This window comes from Notolepis coatsorum (assembly GCF_963971535.1).
Source record: "Notolepis coatsorum genome assembly, chromosome: 6".
In the NCBI taxonomy this organism is placed as follows: Eukaryota; Metazoa; Chordata; class Actinopteri; order Aulopiformes; family Paralepididae; genus Notolepis; species Notolepis coatsorum.
In genome coordinates this window covers 53,342,998-53,366,945 of record NC_140170.1, presented here as the reverse complement: position 1 = coordinate 53,366,945, position 23,948 = coordinate 53,342,998, and the positions used below count along the sequence as shown (strand labels likewise).

At 43.9% G+C, this 23,948-nt stretch overlaps 1 protein-coding gene across 10 annotated transcripts in view; it reads right to left on the bottom strand.

The window, feature by feature from the left end:
• cnot1 (CCR4-NOT transcription complex, subunit 1) overlaps positions 1-23,948 on the bottom strand; it is a gene marked incomplete at its 3' end in the record, with an annotated part of 160,705 nt that overhangs the window by 87,463 nt on the left and 49,294 nt on the right. For 6 of the 10 annotated variants that reach the window (XM_084316060.1, XM_084316063.1, XM_084316056.1 and 3 more), the window contains exons 15-19: positions 23,465-23,587; positions 22,696-22,847; positions 11,507-11,657; positions 10,325-10,538; positions 9,548-9,673 (exon numbers count right to left, since the gene is read on the bottom strand). In XM_084316060.1, coding sequence (XP_084172186.1) covers positions 9,548-9,673; positions 10,325-10,538; positions 11,507-11,657; positions 22,696-22,847; positions 23,465-23,587 — 766 coding nt within the window. The remainder of the gene's footprint in view (positions 1-9,547; positions 9,674-10,324; positions 10,539-11,506; positions 11,658-22,695; positions 22,848-23,464; positions 23,588-23,948) is intronic. The other 4 variants (XM_084316064.1, XM_084316062.1, XM_084316057.1 and 1 more) reach the window with 2 other exon arrangements.

Here is a 23,948-nt window from a genome sequence, read left to right as displayed (position 1 = left end):
ATGTAACACTAAAGATGGCGGCAATGACAAAGAATTGCTGCAAAATCAACATGCATCTGTTGTTTTTCTTATACTTATCATATTTCTCGATATCGATAATTATCGAAATTGTTATAACATTATCATATCGTTATTGCGATATGATTTTTTTCCATATCGCCCAGCCCTAATTAGGGGCGTGTAAGGATATTCCCTTTTATATATATATATATATATATATAGATATAAACTTTAAATTTTTACATTTCTATAACCTTTATTTACCCAGGCAAGCAAGTAAGAACAAATTCTGATTTTATGATTTTATTTATTGTCAAAAGTATGCATAATGTTGTGTTAATTGCACAACAAGAGATATGTAATGTTAGTTACCTGAAATTATTCCGTTTTTTGGGGGGGGGGGGGACCCTGCATATATCGGTATCGGTTGATATCGGTATCGAAATTAAGAGTTGGACAATATCGGTATATCGGTATCCAGGGGAGGAAACAAACTTTTTGGCTTACCAGCCAACTGGCGAGTATCTGATTTTTTTTACCAGCCAAACAGATTTTTTACCAGACAAAAAAATCGCTAATTGTGATAATTACTTCTTTGTACGTCTTCGTCTAAATTGATTTTCAATCATAGTAAATTAATCACACTGTCTCTACTCTTCAAAATATTACATCATTAAATCACATATTAACATGAAAGAGGGAACTATTCTGGACTGGGTTGGGCTGAACTGGGCAGTGAAAGATGCTGGGTTGGGCTGGTCTAGGTTATACTGAATGATGAATTGAAAATGAATTGAAAATGGGGGACCCTGATGTAAACAAGACGAAAGTCTCTCTCTGGTCTGCATCCCCTTAACAATTGCATGTATTGAGCCGTACTGTACTGTACCCATTCTGCAATCTGTTAAATAAAGTTTTCATTCATTCATTCATTCATCACAGCTCAACTACTAGGAATGTGTGTCTGACTCTTAAGTGCAGGAAATATTCATCAGAAAGGGGGGACATGATGGAGGGAATGGAAAGAGCAGGTTTGACAGGAGCAGGGTTGAAGGGCATATTGGAGTGTGGAGGAAGTGGACAAGGCATTAAGCAAACAGGACTGAAATGGGGGACCCTGATGTAAACAAGACGAAAGTCCTTCTCTGGTCTGCATCCCCTTAACAATTGTGTGTATTGAGCTGTACTGTATTGTACCCATTCTGCAATCTGTTAATAAAGTTTTCAATCAATCAATCAATCAATACTGGGTTGGGCTGGTTTAGGTTGGACTGAGTTGGGCAGTGAAAGAACCAAGCATTTCATTGTAATGTAATAGCTAAATAAAACAACTTGAACTTGACTTGTTACATTTGCACTCTGGTTGTATGCCAAATGTATTCTGGTTGTACTGTACTTGTGCTGTAAGATGACAATACATTGGAACCGAATCGACAACGCTAGGGGTTCAGCAGGTGTATTCTGAATGCCAAGTATGACAACATCACCGTTGTGAAGGGCATATGGTGATATGGGGGGAACCCCGGTAATAATAAAATGTCACTCGGCTGCATTTAAGCAAAGCCGCTCAGTATAGTCGTCCACTATGTTGAATGCGCGTTATGGTAGCTTGTTACATGCTAGGTAGCTAGCCGGCTAATGCTGGTTGACTCGTCATTCTCATCCGACTCGAAGGAGACGCGTCGCGTGCTGTTGTTCGCCCCCATGTCAGACCGCACTGATATCCGAAAGAGACGACTCTACATGCAATTATTTTCATCCACTGATGTGTTTTTGTAAGTTTGTCTACGTTGTCAAGCCGGCTGCCGGTGGCAGGAGTTTGTAGGTCTGCGCGCAGTGGTCTGTCCACTTCCCCTAGATGGGCGGCATCTTCTAGAAAATGAGTGTTCATTGGAGGAGCTTAGAGCGCATCTGTACAACGATGATGTTCATTGGTTATGGTCTGATTATTATGTGGCGCAAATGGGAGGAATCAAGGGGGGAGTCAGAGTTCGGTTTGTGCCAGTGAGCGAATCAGCAGATTGCAGAATGATTTTTTTGTTTTGTTTTGTAATTACTAATACTCGCCAGACTGGCGAGTGCTCTTCATGAATTACTCGCCAAACGTAAAAAATACTCGCAATTGGCGAGTAAAGTGGCCTAATTTCCTCCCCTGTCGGTATCATAAAAAAGCCAACATCGAGCATCCCTAGTGTTTACCCTTTCCCCTAAACAGTAAACCCCCGCTCTTAACAGTTTGAGTGCCAAGAACGAGAAATCTCATTATTTACCATAAATCCTCTAATAGTGGAGGGTACTCGATTAAAGGACAGGCCTCTTATATTGGCAGAGGGTTTGATGCATGCAGACAAATACAGGCCGGTCTCCAATATAAGGTCGAAAAAAATAGGTATTTTATTTTATTTTTCGTGCCGTGATATAGAATGAGATAAACTCTTGCCAATGCAAATCAAGTGGCTGCCTCCCGCTACACTGACTACCGTACATTAACGTTTCCCTCTGGTTGGCGTTAGCTTTAGCGCTAGCTAACGTTGTCATAATATCTAGATCTGTGGTGTCAGCTGGATGACGTTGACTTCGTTTGCAAACGGTAACATTCGCTATCTATATGGCGTTGGCCGGCGAGGCTGGCGTTGTCCAGTTGACACATTACAGATCATGATGCTATGATAGCGTTAGTAGCTAAAGCTACTGCATGTTATCATCAACTCGATTTGACTGAGGAAGTCGAGAAGGTAGGTACCACACGCTAAATCGTCCCGGGACCCCGCAACCTAATATAGACAGTTCCAACTTCAGTGTGTGAATTACGTTAATCCCACAATTACTCAACTGCACTCAATATTTAAATACCAATGCTAGTCTAAATAAATTTAGACAGACAATGTACGTATTAAAAAATAATAATAATGCAATAAAAGTCTGAAAATGAAGGGATTATGTCCATGAGTGTCATTTAGAAATTAAGGCCTGCCTCTTATATAAGCCTCTCTCTAATAAAGGCCTGGTGCTCTTTGCAGCTGAGGTAAATAGAAGACCAGTCATATATTTGAGGATTTACGGTAATCGTAATTTTTTTTTATTATTGATTTCCATAAATTTTTCATCAATCTAGCCTCACGTTACCAGTGGGGATCTGTCTGAGATCGAACAGGGAAAATACCGCCCCCTATCGTCTCTCGGGATGGTATTGCACCCATTGGATTGGACTGAATGAAATGGGGGAAAAAAAGAGTCCGGAATCCACATTTTACTTGCCAGGCATGTAACCGGAGACGATCCCAGTCATTGCCCACCCTCAGAACAGCGTGGAATATGTGTTACCAGTACCCAGCGTTGGATCAATAAACGGGATAGATATTTGGAATGGCGATCAGGAATTGGAATAATCTTTTTGGAGAACATCTGATCTGAGGTAAGGAATCTATTTGACCAGTCTTGAGATAATCAGAGCTCTTTTCACCTATATCTCAACTAGGGATGCACGATATTGATTTTTTTGACACCGATAACTTTATGCTCCTCAAGCCGATACCGATTTTAAATGTATATATATATATATATTTTTTTTTTTATCAATTTTTTTTTTTTAGTATTTATAAGCTCCGACGTCATCGGTACTGCCATCGGTACTCGAGAAATTATGGAGTTTTTTTTTTAGGAATTTAAACGTCGCAAACTACCGTACTTTTCGCACTATAAGCCGCACCTGACTATAAGCCGCAGCAGCTAAATTGAATGATGTGTACATATATAAGCCGCACTGGACTATAAGCCGCATGTGTTTTAATGTTTAATTACCATATGTAAGGAGTGGAGACTGCGGCTTAATTTGACTCAACACGGGAAACGTCACCCGGCCCGGACACGGAAAGGATTGACAGATTGATTGCTCTTTCTCGATTCTGTGGGTGGTGGTGCATGGCCGTTCTTATATTGAGCTTTAAGTTCCCACCTCTACAGAGAATGACTCCCACCTCTACAGAGAATGACTCCCATTGGGACACAATACTGTCGGACAAATAACAAGAATTAACTCATTTGTATTAAGTTTAGCAAATAAGGGAACAGATAAATAACATTTCACTGCAGTAAAAAAAGCAATATTTCGATTTTCGTCCACATATAAGCCGCACCGTTATATAAGCCGCAGGGTCGAAAAATGGGGGAAAAAGCCGCGGCTTATAGTCCGAAAAGTACGGTAATCTTGTTGGCCGTTGTCTATATCTCTCCTGCCTCGGTGTCTCTGCCTGCGCGGGGAGCGGGCTGTGCTGTGCTCTCTCCTCTCTTCCCCTCCCACACACACACACACACACACACACACACGGGTGCTGCGCTGCCGAGTACAGACAGCTCTGCTCTCATAATGGCGGACAGAACGAAACGTTCAAAAGTCTGGGTCTATTTTACTAAAGTCGATGCGGACAACGCTCGTTGCCACAAGTGCAACAAGACATTTGCCAGTAATGTATAAGCGCTGGTACTTGTCAATGTGGCTGGCGGGGAGATAACGTTAGCTCCGAGTAGAGTAATGGCTGACAATCCGGAGGTAAATAAACGAACGAGAGCTTCTGATTGGTGGTAAGAAGAAGAGGTGGGTGCAAGCGGTGGGACGTAATTGGCAGATCGACTGTCTGCCTCCGAATGTAACGTGACTACGTCACAGCCAAGAAAGGGAGCGCTGGATTTGAGAAAAACTCCCTGTTCCTAAACCACACGCTATCAGTTTTACCAAAGTACTGGCAAAACGGGAGGAGGCTATAATAAAAACAAGCGCCCTTCATCCAAATCCACCCACACCGGATTTCTTTTAACCAAAAAATGTATTATATATTATCGGAGCTATCAATAACGTTATCGGGTTTATCGGGATGACGTCATAATTGCCGATATCGGCCCGATAATTATCGTGCATCCCTAATCTCAACGTGTCCCATATGTGTGTGTGTGGCTGTGAGTGTGTGTGTGCTGATCAGGAAATAAGATTTTTCAGCCCGCTTCTCTAGCGTGCATAAGTACACATATACCATCGATAATCTAGCGTTTATTTGAAAACGATTCCTATATAGGCCAAAACATTTCGTGTTTTGTGTATTCCAGTAAAGCGCGATTCCTGCTGATTTTTTTTCTCTCCTGGAAGTTTAAAAAAACAAGCGTTTTTCAAAATAGTATAAAACGGAAATGAACAGATTAAAAAACAATCCGTTTTTTCGACAATGTTGACTGGAAACAAGTCATTGATAAGCGACGGCCGTATTAGACACATAGCCATCATTTTTTTTTATCCACTTTTTCTCCAATTTTTCTCCCATCCCAATTTCGTATCATCCAATTCAACCCTCCCCTGTCTTGAACGCTGTTTCTTGCCTCCCACAAGGCGGCTGCAATGTGGACTAAGTCATACATAGCACGAGTCCCCTCCGATACTCGAGGTAACAGCAGTCGCATCTTTTCACCTGCGCGGCGCGATCTTTCAGCGTCAGGGGTCTGGGCTTTGGAGGGGCGCCGCCCCCATCGCTTCCTGATTCTACTGCGCAGGCGCACCAACCGACCTGTAGGAGTCGCTGTCCACAACGCCCGATCCCCACCCATCAGTTTCCCACCCCCTAATACTGCCAATGTGTATTAGTACGGACGACCAGCTAAACTGAAAGCAATGTGGAGCGCTGGGCTCGAACAGGCGAACCCAGCGTCTCCTGTATTCGTGGTGAGCGCCTTGCCCACTGCACCACGTAGCCGCCCTAACACAGCCATAATTTAAGATAGTTTATGCGTTCGCAAATGTGATCGCCCTCCCATTGACTACAGCGCTGGCACTCAAGCGCTATTTCTGGCGGCCCCTGCTGGCACTCGAAGTGTTAAAGGCACAAGCCCACCTTAGTGAATGTCTCTTAACACAATGGCGCCCGACCACGGAGATGTCCGTGTTTCGATTCCACCCGTTGTGGACAGAAGCACGGATATATCCGTGGCAAGTTGTTATTGCTTTTATTCCATTTTAATAACCTATTCAAGGTCGCCGAGCGGCACTGCAGATTAATAATAATAATGGATTGGATTTATATAGCGCTCTTCTCTGACTGACTGTTGCTCTGACTCAGAGCGCTTCACAGAGTCCATTATTCGCTCATACACAGTCATACCGGTGGTGGTAAGCTACAATTGCAGCCAGAGCTGCCCTGAGGCAGACTCACGGAAGCGTGGCGAATAATCAACGCCTACGGCCCCTCCGACCACCACCAACATTCATTCACATGCATACGAGGCAAGTAGGTTAAGTGTCTTGCCCAAGGACACAACGGCAATGGGATGGACATGGGCTTGAGCGGGATTCGAACCACCAACCCTTCGATCATTGGACGCCCCGCTCTACCCCTGAGCCACGCCGCCCCACAGATTTACCCTTTCATGCATACATGCTTGAGGATCGTGCCGATCATATGCAGTTTGAGTTTTAAATGTAGCATCTGTATAACGGAAATGTCATTGGATATAACGTTAGCAGCTATTAGCCCTTTATCTAGCCTTCCAGAAAATAAAGACCAAATCCTGTATAACGCTTATATTCACGGCGCTATAAAATGAGAACGTATTGATGATTTTTTTTTCTTTAAGCCATTTTGAAGGGACGGTTTATGGACTCAATTGACAATGAGAATGGACAGATAGCAATACTATAAAGTATAGATTTAGCTCTACAAACAGCCCCACGTCTGTTTACATTTGCCGGTCCTCTAGAGATTTATTAGACGCATCCCAATGGCCCTGAATGTGTTAATATGAGTCACCACTAGAGATGGGAATCGAAAACCGGTTCCGGTTGGGAACCGGTTCCTAATTGGCCGATGCCTGGAACCGTGTGGCTCCCGTGACTTTCGATTCCCTTATCGCTGCCAGGTTTTTCCTAGTTGCGCAATAATGTTAGCGTTAGCATGTAGCCATGGCAGACTCTATTTGATTCATTAAGGGCTCGAAATTGCCTGGGTTTTGGTAATATGCTCCCGAAATGCTCCCGCTGTTTGGCTACTTCTATGTGCAGTGAAAACTACTTGAATGCTTTAGAACCTAGTCATTGATTTAGTTTAGGGTGAGCTAAAATTAGCCGCGGAGATATCGCTAGCTAACGTGAGCTAACACTATTTAATCAAGCTCACAAAGAGAGATAAACAGCTGACAGTACAGGTACAAATACAATAAAACAGCGGGTGGGGACTGTTGTGTAAACCTTGTACTCTTTAGTTCACATATAATAAGAGCCGGAGTGTTTGTTTACTAAGTCTCTACTCTGAGTCTGTCAGACAGGAAGTACCATGGTGCAACATACAAATGTGTCCGTGTAGCAACACAAGCCAATACCTTACAGGACAGGGGCCCGGGGAGGGAGCTCTGTGTCTGTGTCTGTGTCTGTGTGTGTGTGTGTGTGTGTGTGTGTGTGTGTGTGTGTGTGTGTGTGTGTGTGTGTGTGTGTGTGTGTGTGTGAGACAGAAGTCAGAGGAATAACGACCTGTTATTCAATAGATTAAATTAGTTTAAGAATAAAAAAATAAATACATTTTAAGAGAATCTCAATACATTATTTTATTTAAGTGTAGGCTATAGTTAATGTTTTATTTTTTACAGTTTTTGTATTTTTCTGACATGGTAAATGGCTGCTTTTTTATATAGCGGTTTTATCCAAAGCGCTTTACAATTTGTTCCTTACATTTTACCCAATCACTCACACAACGACGGCAGAGGCAACCATGCAAGGTGCCAACCTGCTCATCGGGAGCAGTTAGGGGTTAAGTGTCTTGCTCAAGGACACATCGACACGCTGCCCGGGAGGAGCGGGAATCGAACCGGGAACCTCCGGATTGCCAGACGACTGCTCTACCTCCCGAGCCACTGTCGCCCCTGACATGGGGGCTCAACAATAAATGACAATCAGAAATGTCAAGTTGCATGTTGTTATTCTAACCAGCTTAGTTCTGTTGCATTTCCAATTTATTTATTTAAATTAATCAGGTATCGATAAAGAATCGAATCGATAATTGAATCGTATCGATAAAATCCTATCAATTCCCATCCCTAGTCACCACAATATATTATTTTGTATACATTTTATATGGTGAATGTGTAAAAGCTCTTTTAACACTTTAAGTGCCGAAAACGTGTTTAGGCGTCTTTCCTAGCCATGCTAAAGTTGCCGAGGACGCCCTAACTAGTCTTTAATATCAATATTTCAAAAATCTGTGATCGAAATCATATTTTTCCTCCGCAGCCCTGAGACAGTGCTGGCCTCCTCTCAACCCTCTAGCGGTTCAAGAGCGCCATCTGGTGGCCGATCGGCAGAAGCGCCAAACAGGAAGTCATGTGGATGAAGTGGTGATCACCCATATTACTTCCGGCCACTCTCTATAGCTCCCGCGACTCCATCTTGAAACACTCTATAATAGATCGCTCGCCCTAACTCAATAAACAACGTTATTTGGACGTATATACTATTATACAACCTGGAAATGGACCGGGTATTTCGACATCCCATAATGGAAAACTGTCTACCCCACGCTGATCGCCCAACGGCCCGCGGAGACTGGGGTGAGTTTTAGCGTGTAGTATTACCGTGTTCGACACTAACTGCTATGATGAACATTTGACCCACATTAGATGAATGGTATAACGTTGCCCACGGAATTATAAACGATCCCCCGCCCATCCGGTCATCATCAGATGATACGTAGAAACTTCTAGAAGCACGTCCATTTGAAATTTTTCATCTGGCACCGATCGCTACCAAACTGTATTTGATCATCAATATAATGCATTTGGGGCTATAAATCACATTCTGGAGAAAGCTGCAGAAAGAGATGAAAACATACTTATACTTTAGATCATATTTTAGTATGAATATGTGAATGAAAATGTTTAACGTTCATACACCCTGAACAATACATATAGGACATTGAATGGGCCCTAATAATGGCAATCTAGCAATAGAATTTAAAAAGTTATAGCCCTGCAAAGAAGGGGAACTTCTCCATAGACAAATAGAGCTGGCAAGGGATATTATATCATGAATTTAACCTTCGGCAGTTAAAGTGTTAAAGTGTACAGATGAGTTGGTAATAAGTGAATGAGCACCAGAAAGAAGCAGCTGAGGCTCAATGAAGAGAAGGAGAAGCTTCATTTGATCTCGCTCAGAGAAAAGGTGAATTCTCACTCTAGCACCAACCTCACTCAAGAGAAGGAGTGCGCCATTATGGAGTTCCGTGTGTAAAAGGCCTTAGATTTCTTATAGTGATTTTTTAAGTGGCTGTCACAGCTGACAGAATGAAAGACTGACCTGGATTTCCTCGCTTTCATTTTTATATTTAATTTTGTAAATCAATTTGGGGTGAAAATGGTGAAACACCCAATTTAATAGAATTTGGTTCTTGTGCAGATTCTAAAAGAACAAACTAACACAAGTAAATAAAGCCATGGGTTTGGCTGGTAGAGGAAATGCAGTGTAGAGCAGCGCAGGCTCTGAGTCACACCACCAACACCACCACCACGGCCTGCATCTTACTCTGCTGAAAGGTGGGTGGGTTCAGGCCCGGCGTGCTCATCTTCCTCGCGCCGAATGGGTCACTGCTCACCGCTGGCATCCCCAGACCAGAACCGATACCAGAACCAATTCCTGAGCCCAGGGGACCTGGAAAACACACCACGGCTAGTGTTAAGCATCATTCTACCCACCATGACATCACAATGGAATGATGGACTGTGTACTCGATTGTGTCAATCACGTATAATCCATTCAACAAAAGATCAAGTTAGATACTATACTATGATTTACCGATGGGGCTGCACCAATACAATACTTTCTTATCTGCTGCTATTTATTCAGAATATTAAACCCATACTTCCTTTAGTTCCTTACTGTTGACAGTCATTCAGAATATTAAACCCATACTTCCTTACCGTTGATATGGATTCATTCAGAATATTAAACCCATACTTCCTTACTGCAGATATTAATTCAGAATACTAAACCCATACTTCCTTTAGTTCCTTACTGTTGACATTCATTCAGAATACTAACCCCATACTTCCTTACTACGGATATTCAGAATACTAGTAAATACACACCAATTACTCCGTAGTATAGATTCCCACCATTTGGTGTCACTGGACACAAACTTGGAACATTGTATGTGTGAAAATGCAGAAAATGACTTGCTTTCCATTCCTAACATGATACACATGGCTCTGGGCTCTTTTAGCATTAGAGAAATTATGCTGAATCAGCGCTGTGTTTTGTTGGGCAAAAGAAAATAAAAAATTAAGAAAGTAGTTTTAGTACCAGAGTCCATACCAGGAAGCTGCGAGGAGAGGCTGCCAATGCCCCCGAACGGGGTGCTGGGGATGGGGTTGGAGAGCGGGGGGAAGGCCTTGGCCGGGGACTGGGGGTTGCTGAAGGCCGAGCCCAGCGAGGAAGGGAAGCCCTGCATGCTCTGGGTGTGGGAGGTGGCCGGGTTCCCCAGGTTCAGAGAGCCCATAGCTGTCAGGGGGTCCATCTGGGGAGGGGGACGGGGACGGAGAGAAGCAGAGACAGAGAGAGAGAGAAGCAGAGAGCCAGAGAGCGAAGCAGAGAGAGAAGCAGAAAGAGTGAGAGAAGCAGAGAGAAGCAGAGAGAGACAGAGAAGCAGAGAGAGAAGTAGAGAGAGAGAAGCAGAGAGAGAAGCAGGGAGAGAAGCAAAGAGAGAAGCAGAGAGAGACAGAGAGAAGCAGAGAGAGACAGAGAGAGAAGCAGAGAGAGACAGAGAGAAGCAGAGAGAGAGAAGCAGAGAGAGAAGCAGAGAGAGAAGCAGAGAGAGACAAGCAGAGAGAAGCAGAGAGAGACAGAGAGAAGCAGAGAGAGAAGCAGAGAGAGAAGCAGAGAGAGAAGCAGAGAGAGACAGAGAGAGAAGCAGAGAGAGAAGCAGAGAGAGAAGCAGAGAGAGAAGCAGAGAGAGACAAGCAGAGAGAGACAAGCAGAGAGAGAAGCAGAGAGAGACAGAGAGAAGCAGAGAGAGAAGCAGAGAGAGAGAAGCAGAGAGAGAGAAGCAGAGAGAGAAGCAGAGAGAGAAGCAGAGAGAGAAGCAGAGAGAGAGAAGCAGAGAGAGAGAAGCAGAGAGAGAGACAAGCAGAGAGACAAGCAGAGAGAGAGAAGCAGAGAGAGAAGCAGAGAGACAAGCAGAGAGAGAAGCAGAGAGAGAAGCAGAGAGAGAAGCAGAGAGAGACAGAGAGAAGCAGAGAGAGACAAGCAGAGAGACAAGCAGAGAGAGAAGCAGAGAGAGAGAAGCAGAGAGAGAAGCAGAGAGAGAGAAGCAGAGAGAGAAGCAGAGAGAGAGAAGCAGAGAGAGACAGAGATAAGCAGAGAGAGACAGAGAAGCAGAGAGAGACAGAGAGAAGCAGAGAGAGAAGCAGAGACGGAGTTAGAAAGCGTGAGAGACAAATGGTCTACTTTATTTGTCTGGAACCAGTTGTTTTGGGAGACAGGTACCTGCACAGGGGAGATGGCGTCCAGGCTGCTGGTGCTGGGAGCGCGTCCCTTTGGCATCACCCCTGGCGGCGGCTGGCGGGCTTTGTTCATCACGTTGCTGCAGTTGGCTACCATGGTCAGGATGGTCTCCGACAGCTCCTGGGACACACTGCTGCAAACAGACATCCAGCTTCAGAGAAATATATACATCCAGCTTCAGAGAAATATATACAGCCAGCTTCAGAGAAATATATACATCGAGCTTCAGAGAAATATATACATCGAGCTTCAGAGAAATATACATCCAGCTTCAGAGAAATATATACATCGAGCTTCAGAGAAATATATACATCGAGCTTCAGAGAAATATACATCCAGCTTCAGAGAAATATATACAGCCAGCTTCAGAGAAATATACATCCAGCTTCAGAGAAATATATACATCGAGCTTCAGAGAAATATACATCCAGCTTCAGAGAAATATATACAGCCAGCTTCAGAGAAATATACATCCAGCTTCAGAGAAATATATACATCCCCAGCATCAGAGAAATATACTAACAATATCCTTTTTTTTTTGATCAAATTTTTTTATTGACATTCTCACGAGACAAGACAACACATTAACCACAATCACAATACATAGAACTTCACAAGAAAATAACAAAAACAATAATAATAATGACTAACAATTATACAGACAAAAGAAAAGAAACCAGAGTTCAACCTACTAAATTAATTCCAAGGGGTACTATCTAATAAATGGTCTTTCCCAGTGTTCAGTCCCGATTCCCGGCCGTGTGACCCCATATTAATAAAACGTACATCTCCAACCCACCACAAGGACCATTTTTTGGGGGAACACGACCTGAAACCAGAGCAATGAACCTTCATGAAAAAACAAAAACCTGTAGGTGTTCCATAGACTCACAGAGACCGTGTAAAAGTGGCCAAACAGTGAAGAACTAGTTAAATAGCTGCCCCCCCATAATATCCCCAGCTAAACTCAAGATGACAAGACAAGGGACAAGACAGACAAAAACACTTCCTCCTCCCCCTCCCAAGAGACCGCCGGACTCACCCGAACACGCACCCCAACCCCGCTCAGCCGCACACTGCGGTCTTTACCTTCTCAGCTGCTGCGAACCACAGGTCAATTCCAGCCTGTCCCACCCCAATCACCCGGGCTGTGGATATCTCAAGATAAATCACATCCAATAGAGTTAGGGACCAGTTAATCATTGTAAGCTTCTCAGGCTCCTTCCATCTCATTGCTATTAGCTTCTTCGCTGCTGTGACGCCCGCTAGGACAACCCTTTTCAGTTGTACGGACGCGGGTAGTGTCGTTATATCGTTCAGGAGTAGCGTAACAGCTGAGAATGGGATAGTTAAGCCACACAGATCTGAAAGTTTGTCCGTTATTGACCTCCAGAAGCGGGCCACTGGTGGGCAATCCCAATACATATGCATATAAGTGCCAGTGGCCTTTTGAGAGCACAAAGTGCACCGAGAGTCGGTTATCAGTCCCATAGCAAATAGCTTCCTAGGTGTAAGATAGGTCCTATGAATATAATTAAAATTAATTTGCTGGTGATTGGGGTTGCGGGAAGATAATGCCACATTTGCCCAAACATCATCCCAGTCAAACTCGGGGTCCAACTCCGGAATATCCACACGCCAGATTGTATCCAATGATAAATTTTTATACGTGGATTGAATTAAGAGCGTATAAAAGTCGGAGACAAACCCTCTGGATGTCGTCCTGTCCACTATGAGCCTGAGGAAGGGGTGTGGGTGCAAGGCTTGAGCCCACGGTACGCCATGCGCCCTCAGTGCTGACCTTAGTTGAAGGTAAAGAAAGAAGGACTCGCCGGGAAGATCATAAAATTCTCTTAAGTCCTGAAACGCACGTAGGCCGTTCTTATCATAAATATCCTCCAGAGTATGCACTCCCCTCCTTTGCCATTGAGGAATATTAACCGGCTTGTGTCCAACAAGTAATTGCTGGTTATTAAAAATTGGAGAGTCCAGGTGCCAAGGGCATTTAACCCCACACGACCTCTGTACATTACGCCACGTTTGGATCACGTGAGTTATGATCGGTCCATACCTCAGCCGGCATTTCGCAATAGAGACAGTGGAGTACACTACATCCTGCAATCTTAGCGGAGACACCGCCGCCGCTTCTAAGGAGCGCCACGATACAGCCTCTACAGGGTCTAGCCAGCACATCAGAGGTCTCAGTGAAAAGGACCAGAAATAAAGTTTAAAATCAGGGATTGCGAGGCCCCCATCTTGTTTCCTACGTTGAGTAGTAGCCCTTTTGATTCTCGGGCGTTTGTTATTCCAGACAAACTTAGATACCATCGATTGTACCTTGCGCCAGTGGTCTATTGGAGGGGGCAGGGGGAGCATTGAGCTAATAAAATTTATCCTAGGCAGGATGTTCATTTTGATTATGGAAGCCCGGGCTTGTAAGGAGTTAGGAAGGGACGACCACCTGTCTAGATCCTGGCGTATTTTATCATAAGTACCCGTGAAGTTGTACTTAGTAGTTTGGTTCAGCGTGGGGAATATCTCTATGCCCAGGTATTTAAAATGTTCTACTATGGGGATATCAGCTGGTAGTCGTACCGCCTTGGCCAGTTCATTAAGAGGTAGGCAGGCTGATTTGTTCCAGTTAATCTTAAAACCTGACAATTTACCAAAGTCGTCGATTATCCTCAATAATTTTGTGGCCGACCGGGAGGGGTCGTCCATGAAAATCAGCAGGTCATCCGCATAGAGAGCAATTTTGTGTGGAGTATTGTTGACCATTATGGGGACGATGTCCTCCGATTGCCTAATAAATTGGGCCAAAGGTTCGAGGGAAAGCGCGAACAGTCCCGGGCTCAGAGGGCAACCCTGTCTAGAAGATCTGGAGACTGGAAAGAGTGTGGAACAGTTTTTGCCTGTCAGTATCATCGCAGACGGCGAGGCATACAGGACTTTAATCATATGAATAAAACTCTTTCCAAGACCCATGACCTCAAGTACCTTCCACAGGTATGACCACTCAAGTCTGTCAAACGCCTTCATGGCATCCAAAGACAGAACTGTGGATGGAGTTGTATTGTCTTTACTGTTATCGATTACATGCAACAGCCTCCTAAGATTATCTGCAGCCAGACGCCCCGGGATAAAACCAGTTTGATCGCAGTGTACCAATACAGGCATAAATCTCTGCAGGCGACGGGCCAGCACCTTGGCAAACACCTTTAAATCGGCCCCGAGAAGACTCAAGGGTCTATAGCTACCACAATCATTGGGATCTTTGTCCTTTTTGAGAAGTAAAGAAATCAACGCCATATTGACATCTCTTGAGAACTCCCCTTGTTCGATAGCGTAATTGATCATATCGAGCATCAATGGACCCAGTTGGTCCCAGAAAGCTAAATACACTTCGGGTGGAATACCATCCCAGCCTGGCGCCTTACCCCTCTGCATTTCAACAATAGTCTCCCTCAATTCTACGAGAGTAATCGGTCTCCCCAGTTCCTTGGCCTCTTCCTCAGAAATGTGGGGTATCTCAAGCCCGCCGATGAACGATTCAAATCTAGAGTCATCCAGATTACCCTCTGAGCTATATAACTGTGAGTAAAACTCTTTAAAAGTGTCATTGATCTTTTTCGAATCAGTAGTGACTGCACCCTGGCTCGTCCTAATCGAGGGGATATCTGAGAAATGATCATTTGAGCGTATTTTCATTGCCAATAGATGGCTAGGTCTGGAGCCGTGAAAATAGTAATTTTGTCTTGTCCTATGTATCAAAAACTCAGACTGTTGTTTAAGTATGGAGTTTATTTCTTTTTTGACTATCTTACGTTGTGTGTTTAGTCGTTCATTATAGTCAGTTTGCAAGGATGCGTATAGGTCCGCATATAATGATTCCAGTCCTTCTAGCTTTTTTGACCGGGATTTTCGCAAATTGGAGGCAAATAGTGTGACATGACCCCTGATGAATCCTTTCAATGCGTTCCACAGGACCCTAGGGTCTTCTACTGTGCCAACGTTGATCTGCAAAAATTCTGCTAGTTTACTCCTGAACTCAGAACAGAAGTCATCGTTCTTTAGCAAGGTCGAATTAAAACGCCATCTGGGAGCTCTTGCGGAGAGCCTGCCAAAGGTTGCCGTAAGGAAAATCCCCTTGTGGTCTGAGAGAGCCAAGGGAACCAATGAGACATCGAAACTATCAAACATATTAGGGGACGCGAATGCATAGTCAATTCGAGAAAAGCTTTTGTGTCTGGCTGACAGGTGAGAGTAATCTCTGAGGGTGGGGTTGCATAAGCGCCAGAGGTCTGAGAGCCCCGTGTCTTTGGCCCACATCCTGAGGGCCTTAGAGGCCCGTTTCTGGTCGCTCGTTTCAGAGGGCCCAGACCTATCCATCTCCGCATCCCAGCACGCATTAAAATCGCCACCCACAATGAGAGCGTATCCATTAAGTTCCAACATATTCTTCGTGATTGTATTATAGAACGCTGAATCAAATGTGTTAGGAGCATACAATGCTATTATAGCCATCTTCCTATGCAAGAATTCAACTTTTGCTATAGTAATCCTTCCCTCCGTGTCCGACCATACATCCAAGATTTTGATATCAAGGTTACGTCTTGTAACTATGACTACTCCTTTCGTCTTATCATCGGCTGAGGATGCGGAGATAACGTGATATTGCCGATTTGCCAGTCTTGACACGTCACCTACCATTAAATGCGTCTCACTAAGGAGAGCAAGGTCAATATTTCTCCTCTTCAATAGCCAAAGGACACTGGCACGCTTGTGTGGGGCGTTAAGCCCTCCTGCGTTCCAAATTAAAATATTCAATTTAGCCATGGTCGAGCTTGTATAAGTGCGTAGAGAACATACCCGTGCAGCCAGGCTGAGTACAGAGGTGCCGATCCCGGCGGGCCCGGACGGTCAATCCCAGGAGTTCAGAGGAGGAACACTTACACATATATAAGACAACAGTACATAGAACACATAAAAATACCACCCCAGCTACAGCCCCCCCCCCTTCTACTCTAAACCCTAACCCACCCGTCCTACTATAAGTTCCTCTATACCCACTCTCCAATCCCCACCCTATGCCCCACCCACTGAGGATGGTCATCTTCCTATCACTTCCCACTAGAGACATGGATCAATAAGACGCTTCCCACTCCCACCCCCCTCTAGTTAAACCCCTGAGTAAACCCCCACTAGTCCAATAAACACAAATAATAATAAAAATTAAATTCAATAAAGATATCGGTCGAAAACCACCTGAGCACTGGCCCTAACATAAGACAACCATAATGGTAAAAATAGCCATTATTAAATAATAACTCCACATCAACCTGCAACCATCTATTTCCGAATCTGCGCTTCAACGTCGCAATGTTATGGCCCAAATGGGTACAGGAAAATTCAAAACAAAATTAAATTAAAGCATCCCAGCCGATAGTCTAAGGCAGGATCGGGTCACAGGTTAATTGTGCAAAATTGTGTGAACAATGTCAATTAAACAATGACAAAAATAAGAAAGGGAAAAAAGGGGTTATGGTTAAAGTGCACCCCTGAAGCAGTCCCTCTGATCAGGCACAACGGCTGACATGACATAACCTATGTAAGAATCGACAATAATAGGAAAAGGAAAAAGAGGGTTATGGCTAAAGTGCAAGCAAAGTTAAACTTGACCCAGCCTGTTATCACATATTTATGTATATTCGTTCGAGAGCCAACATGAACCTTGGCCCTAACATGACAGCTATAATGGAAAAATTAGCCATTATTATATAATTACTCAGCATCAACCCTGTGACCAACTACCTCGTAGTCTGCATATTAATGTTGCAACATTATAGTATAAATGGAAAAAGGAAAATTCAAAACAAAATCAAAGCATATCAGCAGTTAGTCTAAGGTAGGATCGAATCACAGATAAATTGCTCATTCAAATGCCATTAAAACAGCGACAATAATAGAAAAAGGAAAAAGAGGGTTATGGCTAAAGTGCAAGCAAAGCTAAACCTAAGCCAGCCTGTTATCACATATTTTATGTATATTCGGTCGAGAGCCAACGTGAGCCTTGGCCCTAACATGACAGCTATAATGGAAAAATTAGCCATTAATATATAATTACTCAGCATCAACCTGTAACCATCTACCCTGGAGTCTGCATATTAATGTATCAACGTTATAGCATAAGTGCCTCACGGAAAATTCAAAACAAAATTAAGGCGAGTCAGTAGTTAGTCCAAGGTAGAACCGGATCACATTTAAATTGCTCATTCAAATGCCATTAAAACATATAGGAAAATTCAATACAAAATTAAATTAAAGCATCCCAGCCGATAGTCCAAGGCAGGTTCGGGTCACAGGTTAATTGCTCATTCAATTGCCCTTAAAACAGCGACACTAATTATTATATAATTACTCAGCATCAACCTGTAACCATCTACCCTGGAGTCTGCATATTAATGTATCAACGTTATAGCATAAGTGCCTCACGGAAAATTCAAAACAAAATTAAGGCGAGTCAGTAGTTAGTCCAAGGTAGAACCGGATCACATTTAAATCGCGCATATAGATGACATAAAAACAGCGACAATAGGAAAGAAAAAAAAAAAGGAAGAGAGGGTAATGGCTAGAGTGCAAGCCATATAACCATATAGCCATTAAGTGCAAGCCATACCCGACCCAACCTGTTATCAAATATTGTTTATGCATATTCAACCGACCTTGGCATCTACTTTGGATCACCAAAGCTCAAAACAACCTGGATATAAAAATAAAAAGCATACCAGAAGTTAGTTAGGGACTCGGTCACTCTTGAACTGTGCAAACCAATGTCCCTTTGAACAGCAACAGCAACCAAAATACGTAACCATTAACGAATGTCTCAGCGCAGACCATAGTCGAAGCCCGCTGGCTAGCCCGAGGCTAGCGCGTAAGCTAGTGACGAATCCGGATAGCACGTTAGCCTACTATGTACATTGTTCAGCTAGCTCGTTAGCTTCCAAAGGGGCGATACACAAGTACGACCATGAGGTCAGCTTTAGCAAGTAACAGAAGTCATTGGGAAGCCCCGCTAGTTGGATGGGCAGAGGACAGTTAGCATGTCTGGGCATGACAGCAAGTGTTTGTGAATAGTCGACCTAATCAATGTATATAGGCCCAAACCGCCAAGTCACTCACCCTCCATAGATATCAAGCAACAGACTCGGGTGTCTTCGCGAGATATTCCTTCGCTTTAGCCAACGACCAAAACAAACGCTGACCACCGACCTTCTCCAACACAGATAGTTTCGCGGGAGCGAATAACGTGGGCCTCAGGCCTAGTCTCCATAGCTTAGTCAGGACCACCTTGTACTCGGCTCTCTGAGCTTGAACCTCCGGTGTAAAGTCCTCGAAAATGGCCACTTTGTGATCGCCAAACCTCAGAGTACCCCTTCTGGTACGAGCCGACCGCATGATGATTTCTCTCTGTTGGAGTCTGTTCAGCTTGACTATGATGGGCCTCGGTTCTTTGTTCACGCCGGGAGAAAACCTGCCCGCTCTATAGGCCGACTCACAGATAGGAGGCGAGGGGAGGACGTCCGTCCCTAGTATCTTCTGCAGCAGTTCGGGCATGGTCTCAGAGAGACGGCCTTCACCGCTGGTCTCCGGTACTCCAACAATCCTGACGTTGTGGCGTCTATCCCGGGACTGCATCTCCTCCATCGCCGACTGTAGTTTGTTGACTTCAGCCTGCCTAGCCAGCAGGGCGGATTCAAGACCCGCCATCTTCTCACACTGTGATGATACCTCCGTCGTTAGCATGGCTAGTTCGTTAGCATTAGCCGATGAGGCAGCGTGAATCGTCTCCATCTTGTCTGTCAGCGGGACTACCGCCAGCCGTATTTCTTCTGATATCTCACGACGGAGGCTGATACAGAAATCCGCCAGCACTTGCTTCTGTGCTTCAGCGATGCGTGCCTCAGAGTCTGCGTGTACTTTCTTCTGTGCTTCAGCGATGCGTGTCTCAAGAGTCTGCGTGTAGCTTGGTCATGACCAAGAGCACAGCTTCGCTTAACTCCCCGACAGCGGGAGACGGTACGGCCATGCTCGGCGGTGTCGGTGTCGTGCCTAATTCTTTCATGGCTCTGGTTTCCACCCCCGCCATCGTAGAAAGTCGAAAAAAGTTGATGAATGTATACTAAACACGACGACCTAGCAAACAGATAAAAAACAAATAAAAATAAAATAAAGACTAATGGGGAGAAACGTATATTCAGCACGGTAGAAGGGAGCTCATGTGAAAACACGTCTACTCCATGATCGCTCAGCTCCGCCCCCCTTACTAACAATATCCTAATCTCATAAGAACTCGTCATATAATCATGTCACAACATTTGCATATCAATAGCAAAATGTACAAGTAGAAGAATGATATATTTCCACGATATCACAGATGTTCAAGTCTCCCAATGAACAACCAGAGGTAAAGCCATTCAGAGTATCTGCGGTTTCAACAAGCTCAATTAAAGAGCAATATTTAATATTTGGTGTTTGCCAAACAGTGATGTTATGTTTAACATAACTCTCCTGGAGTTTTAAGCTAGGCTAAATGACAGCCGGATAGCTTTCTACTGAAAGCAGAGAGAAAATAGATCCATCTTCTTTAAAAACATGACCTAAGGGGGAGCTCCAGTAGCTCACCGCATATCTCGGCGCTATTTCTGCGTCGGGGAAAACCGTGCTGCGTCACGGATCTGGTGGACACGAGTTCAATTCCCGGACCCGCCGTCATTTATCAGAATGTCTTCCCCTGCTCTATATCCCGTTTCAACCTGTTTCTGTCGGTCATGCTTGACCAGAAAAGCGATAAACACTAAAAAATAAAGTTAAAAAAAAAATAAAAACATGACCTAAACCTGGATCACTACAGAAAACTTGCAAATAGTTCTTGACAGACTTCTTAATCGCTTACCATATAGGAGAGAATGCGGTGACCAATATGATGGAATCCCTCAGTAAGCCTTCTTTCACATTTTTCACTATGTTAGAGAGTTATCTTAACCTTTAACACATGTTTACACAAGGCTCGTCTGAGGCTCATTTCTCACAAGTTCAGTATTACAAATTATCTCAACTCTCAGTAATTGGCTATAGAGTAACACCCTCTTCACAAACAAAGCAGCAAGGACAGAAGAACTACAGATTATAGGTAGGGATGCACGATATTGCTTTTTTGACACCGATACCGATAACTTTATGCTCCTCAGGCCGATATCGATATTTATTGTATTATAATTTTTTTTTAATGTATATATTTTTTTTGATCAAATTTTTTTTTTCTCAACATGAAACAAAACATATCACAATACAATAATAATACATAAAAAGACTTCCCAGGACAATAACTTAACACCAACTTAAATGTGACCTAACCAGACAACAGAAACAAAAGCCAAGACAACAGTTTTGACTGATGGTGACCATATTTATTTTTCCAAATGAAAATTCACAATCCGTCAACAGCTTGTGGTGCATCCAACCTAAGACGCTCGAAGCTTTTTGTTCTTTTTTCAAAGCGGAGCCTTGAAAAAGAGGCTTTGAGTGGACACATCACCACCTCACATCACCACCACAACAACGGGTCACCTGCGGCATCACCACCGCCACGGTGTTGGGGGCCCGCGACGACGGCGTGAGCACGCTTGTACCTATTGATGAGTCGTTTGCTAAATTAAAGAAGTTTGACAGAAATGACCCAAGGGCTCAAGCCGCTAGCTTTTAAGCAGTCCTTGGTGGTGCAAATTAACCTGGCTACTACGGAGCAATAAGTGACTGCGTATTCAACCAAGGGTTGCATCACAGCCACGAAAGGGGCTAGCTTTGCTTAGCTCCTCGCGTCATCGTGGGCTTCTAAGTTAACACAATAACACACCGTCGTGGCGGTGGTGATGCCGCAGATGACCCGTCGGGCTGGATGTATTGCAAGTTGTTGCCCTTTTCCCTCCTTGTGGAACTTCTGCATTGCATTTATTACAAATAGCAAGCAATCTTTTTCCTCTGAAACTCTGAGTACCGACGCGGCCATCTTTGTTGTTAACGTTAACTTGCGTGGCTACGTCACAGCCAAGAAAGGGAGCGCTGGATTTCTGTAAAACGCCCTGTTCCTAAACAACACGCCAGTCGTAGCACAGTACTGACAAAACGGGAGGAGCCTACAGTCAAAACAAACGCACTTCATTCCAATTCACCCATACCGCATTTTTTTTTCAAAAAATATATTATAGTATCGGAGCTATTAATAACGTTATCGGGTTTATCGGGATGACGTCATAATTGCTGATATCGGCCCGATAATTATCGTGCATCCCTAATTATAGGATGTGTACACAGTCTAGAATGTATTATATATATATATATATGTAATTATATTCTTTTTTTAATCATTCCATTTGGGCTGTGGGGGGTGCTTAATGTCTGAAGGAGTCGACTGAAGGGTTCTTGTCCTCTGCCAGGGAACAAAATAAGCACCAGCCAAACGCCAATGACGTGTAGATTTCCTCTTTGGCTGGTAAATTACAGAGGCTACTCAGCCACTCTGGCGTGTAAAAAAAATTGGGAGCCATATGAGCATATTAGAGTATTCTATCAGGGCTATACAGTGCGCAAGCATTTCACTCGCATTTACCCCTAAAAATTGATTCCTGCGAACCGGAAAAATCATTTAGGAGCACAGTGTGCAAGTAATAGTCTTGCGTAATGGGCGTGTCAACTGCACAATTGTCATTTCATAATAGACACGGAGCAGCGTGGATCAGCTCTTTAACAACTCATCTCGAGTCTGCTTCTATGTGCAACAAAAACTCTGCGAGCAGCGGTTCCAATTGTCTAACATCCTCGCCAGTCCTGTATACCCACATTGCGCTAAAAACATGAACTACTATAATGTTATCTGCTAACTGAGTACTCCAACTAAGCTAACCTGCTAACGCTAACTACTACTGCTCCTTTCGATCGATTAGTCGAGGTCAGCCCTAGTACAGTCCCATACATTATTTGGTTCAAGAAATGATTGTCCTCCATAAAGATTTCCTTCAGTTATCCAAGATGATGGAATTGGATTGAATGCCTTTACCGTGGGATGTTTCAGTAGAACAGCAGTAATTCCTGTGTAACGGACAGAGGAGTCTCACCCAGCACAGGACTGCAGGCAGCCCAGCATGGTGGCCAGGGTCTCTGGGGGCAGCTGGGCGCTCTTGGGCTGGTCCTTGTCTGGAGCGAGGCCCCCCATGATGGACGGACAGCGCCTCTTCAAGAACGTCACGCACGCCTGGATGAAGGGCTCCTGACACAGAACCAACACATGTAATAATAAGACAAGGGGCCTCGTGTGTCAATATTTACATAAAAGGTTGAACGTTGATTAAATACTGTGCCACAATACATTCTTAAGGGGCACCTCTCCAAAAACAATGCAACATCTTTCCACATTATTTTGCACACGTCACATCCTAAACTCTTTTGCACAAATGCAATTAGTTTGACAATTATTGAGAGTAAATGAGTTTGAATATGACCATCAGTGATGTCGTTGGGGACACAGCTCAATAAAATAAGGTAGCCGTCGCAAAAAGACACGGTATTGCTATTTTTCAATGTCCCCGATGACATCACCGTTGGCTACATAAACTAATTTACTCTCAACAACCGTCTAATGAAGCGAAATGAAAGTGTGCAAACGATTAAAGTTCTTGGATGTGTGTGAGATTATATGCAAAATAAATCAGCATTGTTTTCTGGTGAAGTGCATTCAAGAGATGTCCTATTGTGAAAATGGTATAACAGTGAAAGAGGCTGGTGAAATTCAAGCTAGATGTTCTGCTGTGATAAATCAACAGATTATGGACACTTTCAGTTCTTTCGGAAAAAACCCTCGCACCAAATGTTGAATGAAAAACTCACCCCATGCTCTCTCATTTTGTCGGTCAACCATTTGTCGAGTTTGAGGTATTCACGGCGAGAGGCAAGTGCAGCAAGGTCAATAACAAAGGCAAAGGGAGTACCATTCAGCAGCATTGAGAGAGACTGGAGGAGAAACAAGAAGCAATGGTTTAGACCAGGCGTTCCAAAACCCTCTCACATTAGTGACCACACCCGAGGAGACTAGTGGATTAGTCTACATTGTAGGTGGGGAGCAAGCAGTGGGGAGAGTGGACGTCCTTATACGATATTCTCTCATTACACCATCTTCTAGTGAATATTATAGACTTCAAACAACTGGTTCTATTCCAAATCGTCAACATCCAGAAGTAATTCGCAGAGGGGAGGTGACATTTGATTGTTGACTTTCTGCTTTCCTTGCAGCTTCATCTCCCTCAGGCGTTTGCAGGAGAAGTTAACAACTTCCAAGGAGGGATTGGAGACAATTCAAATCCTCACTCCTGCA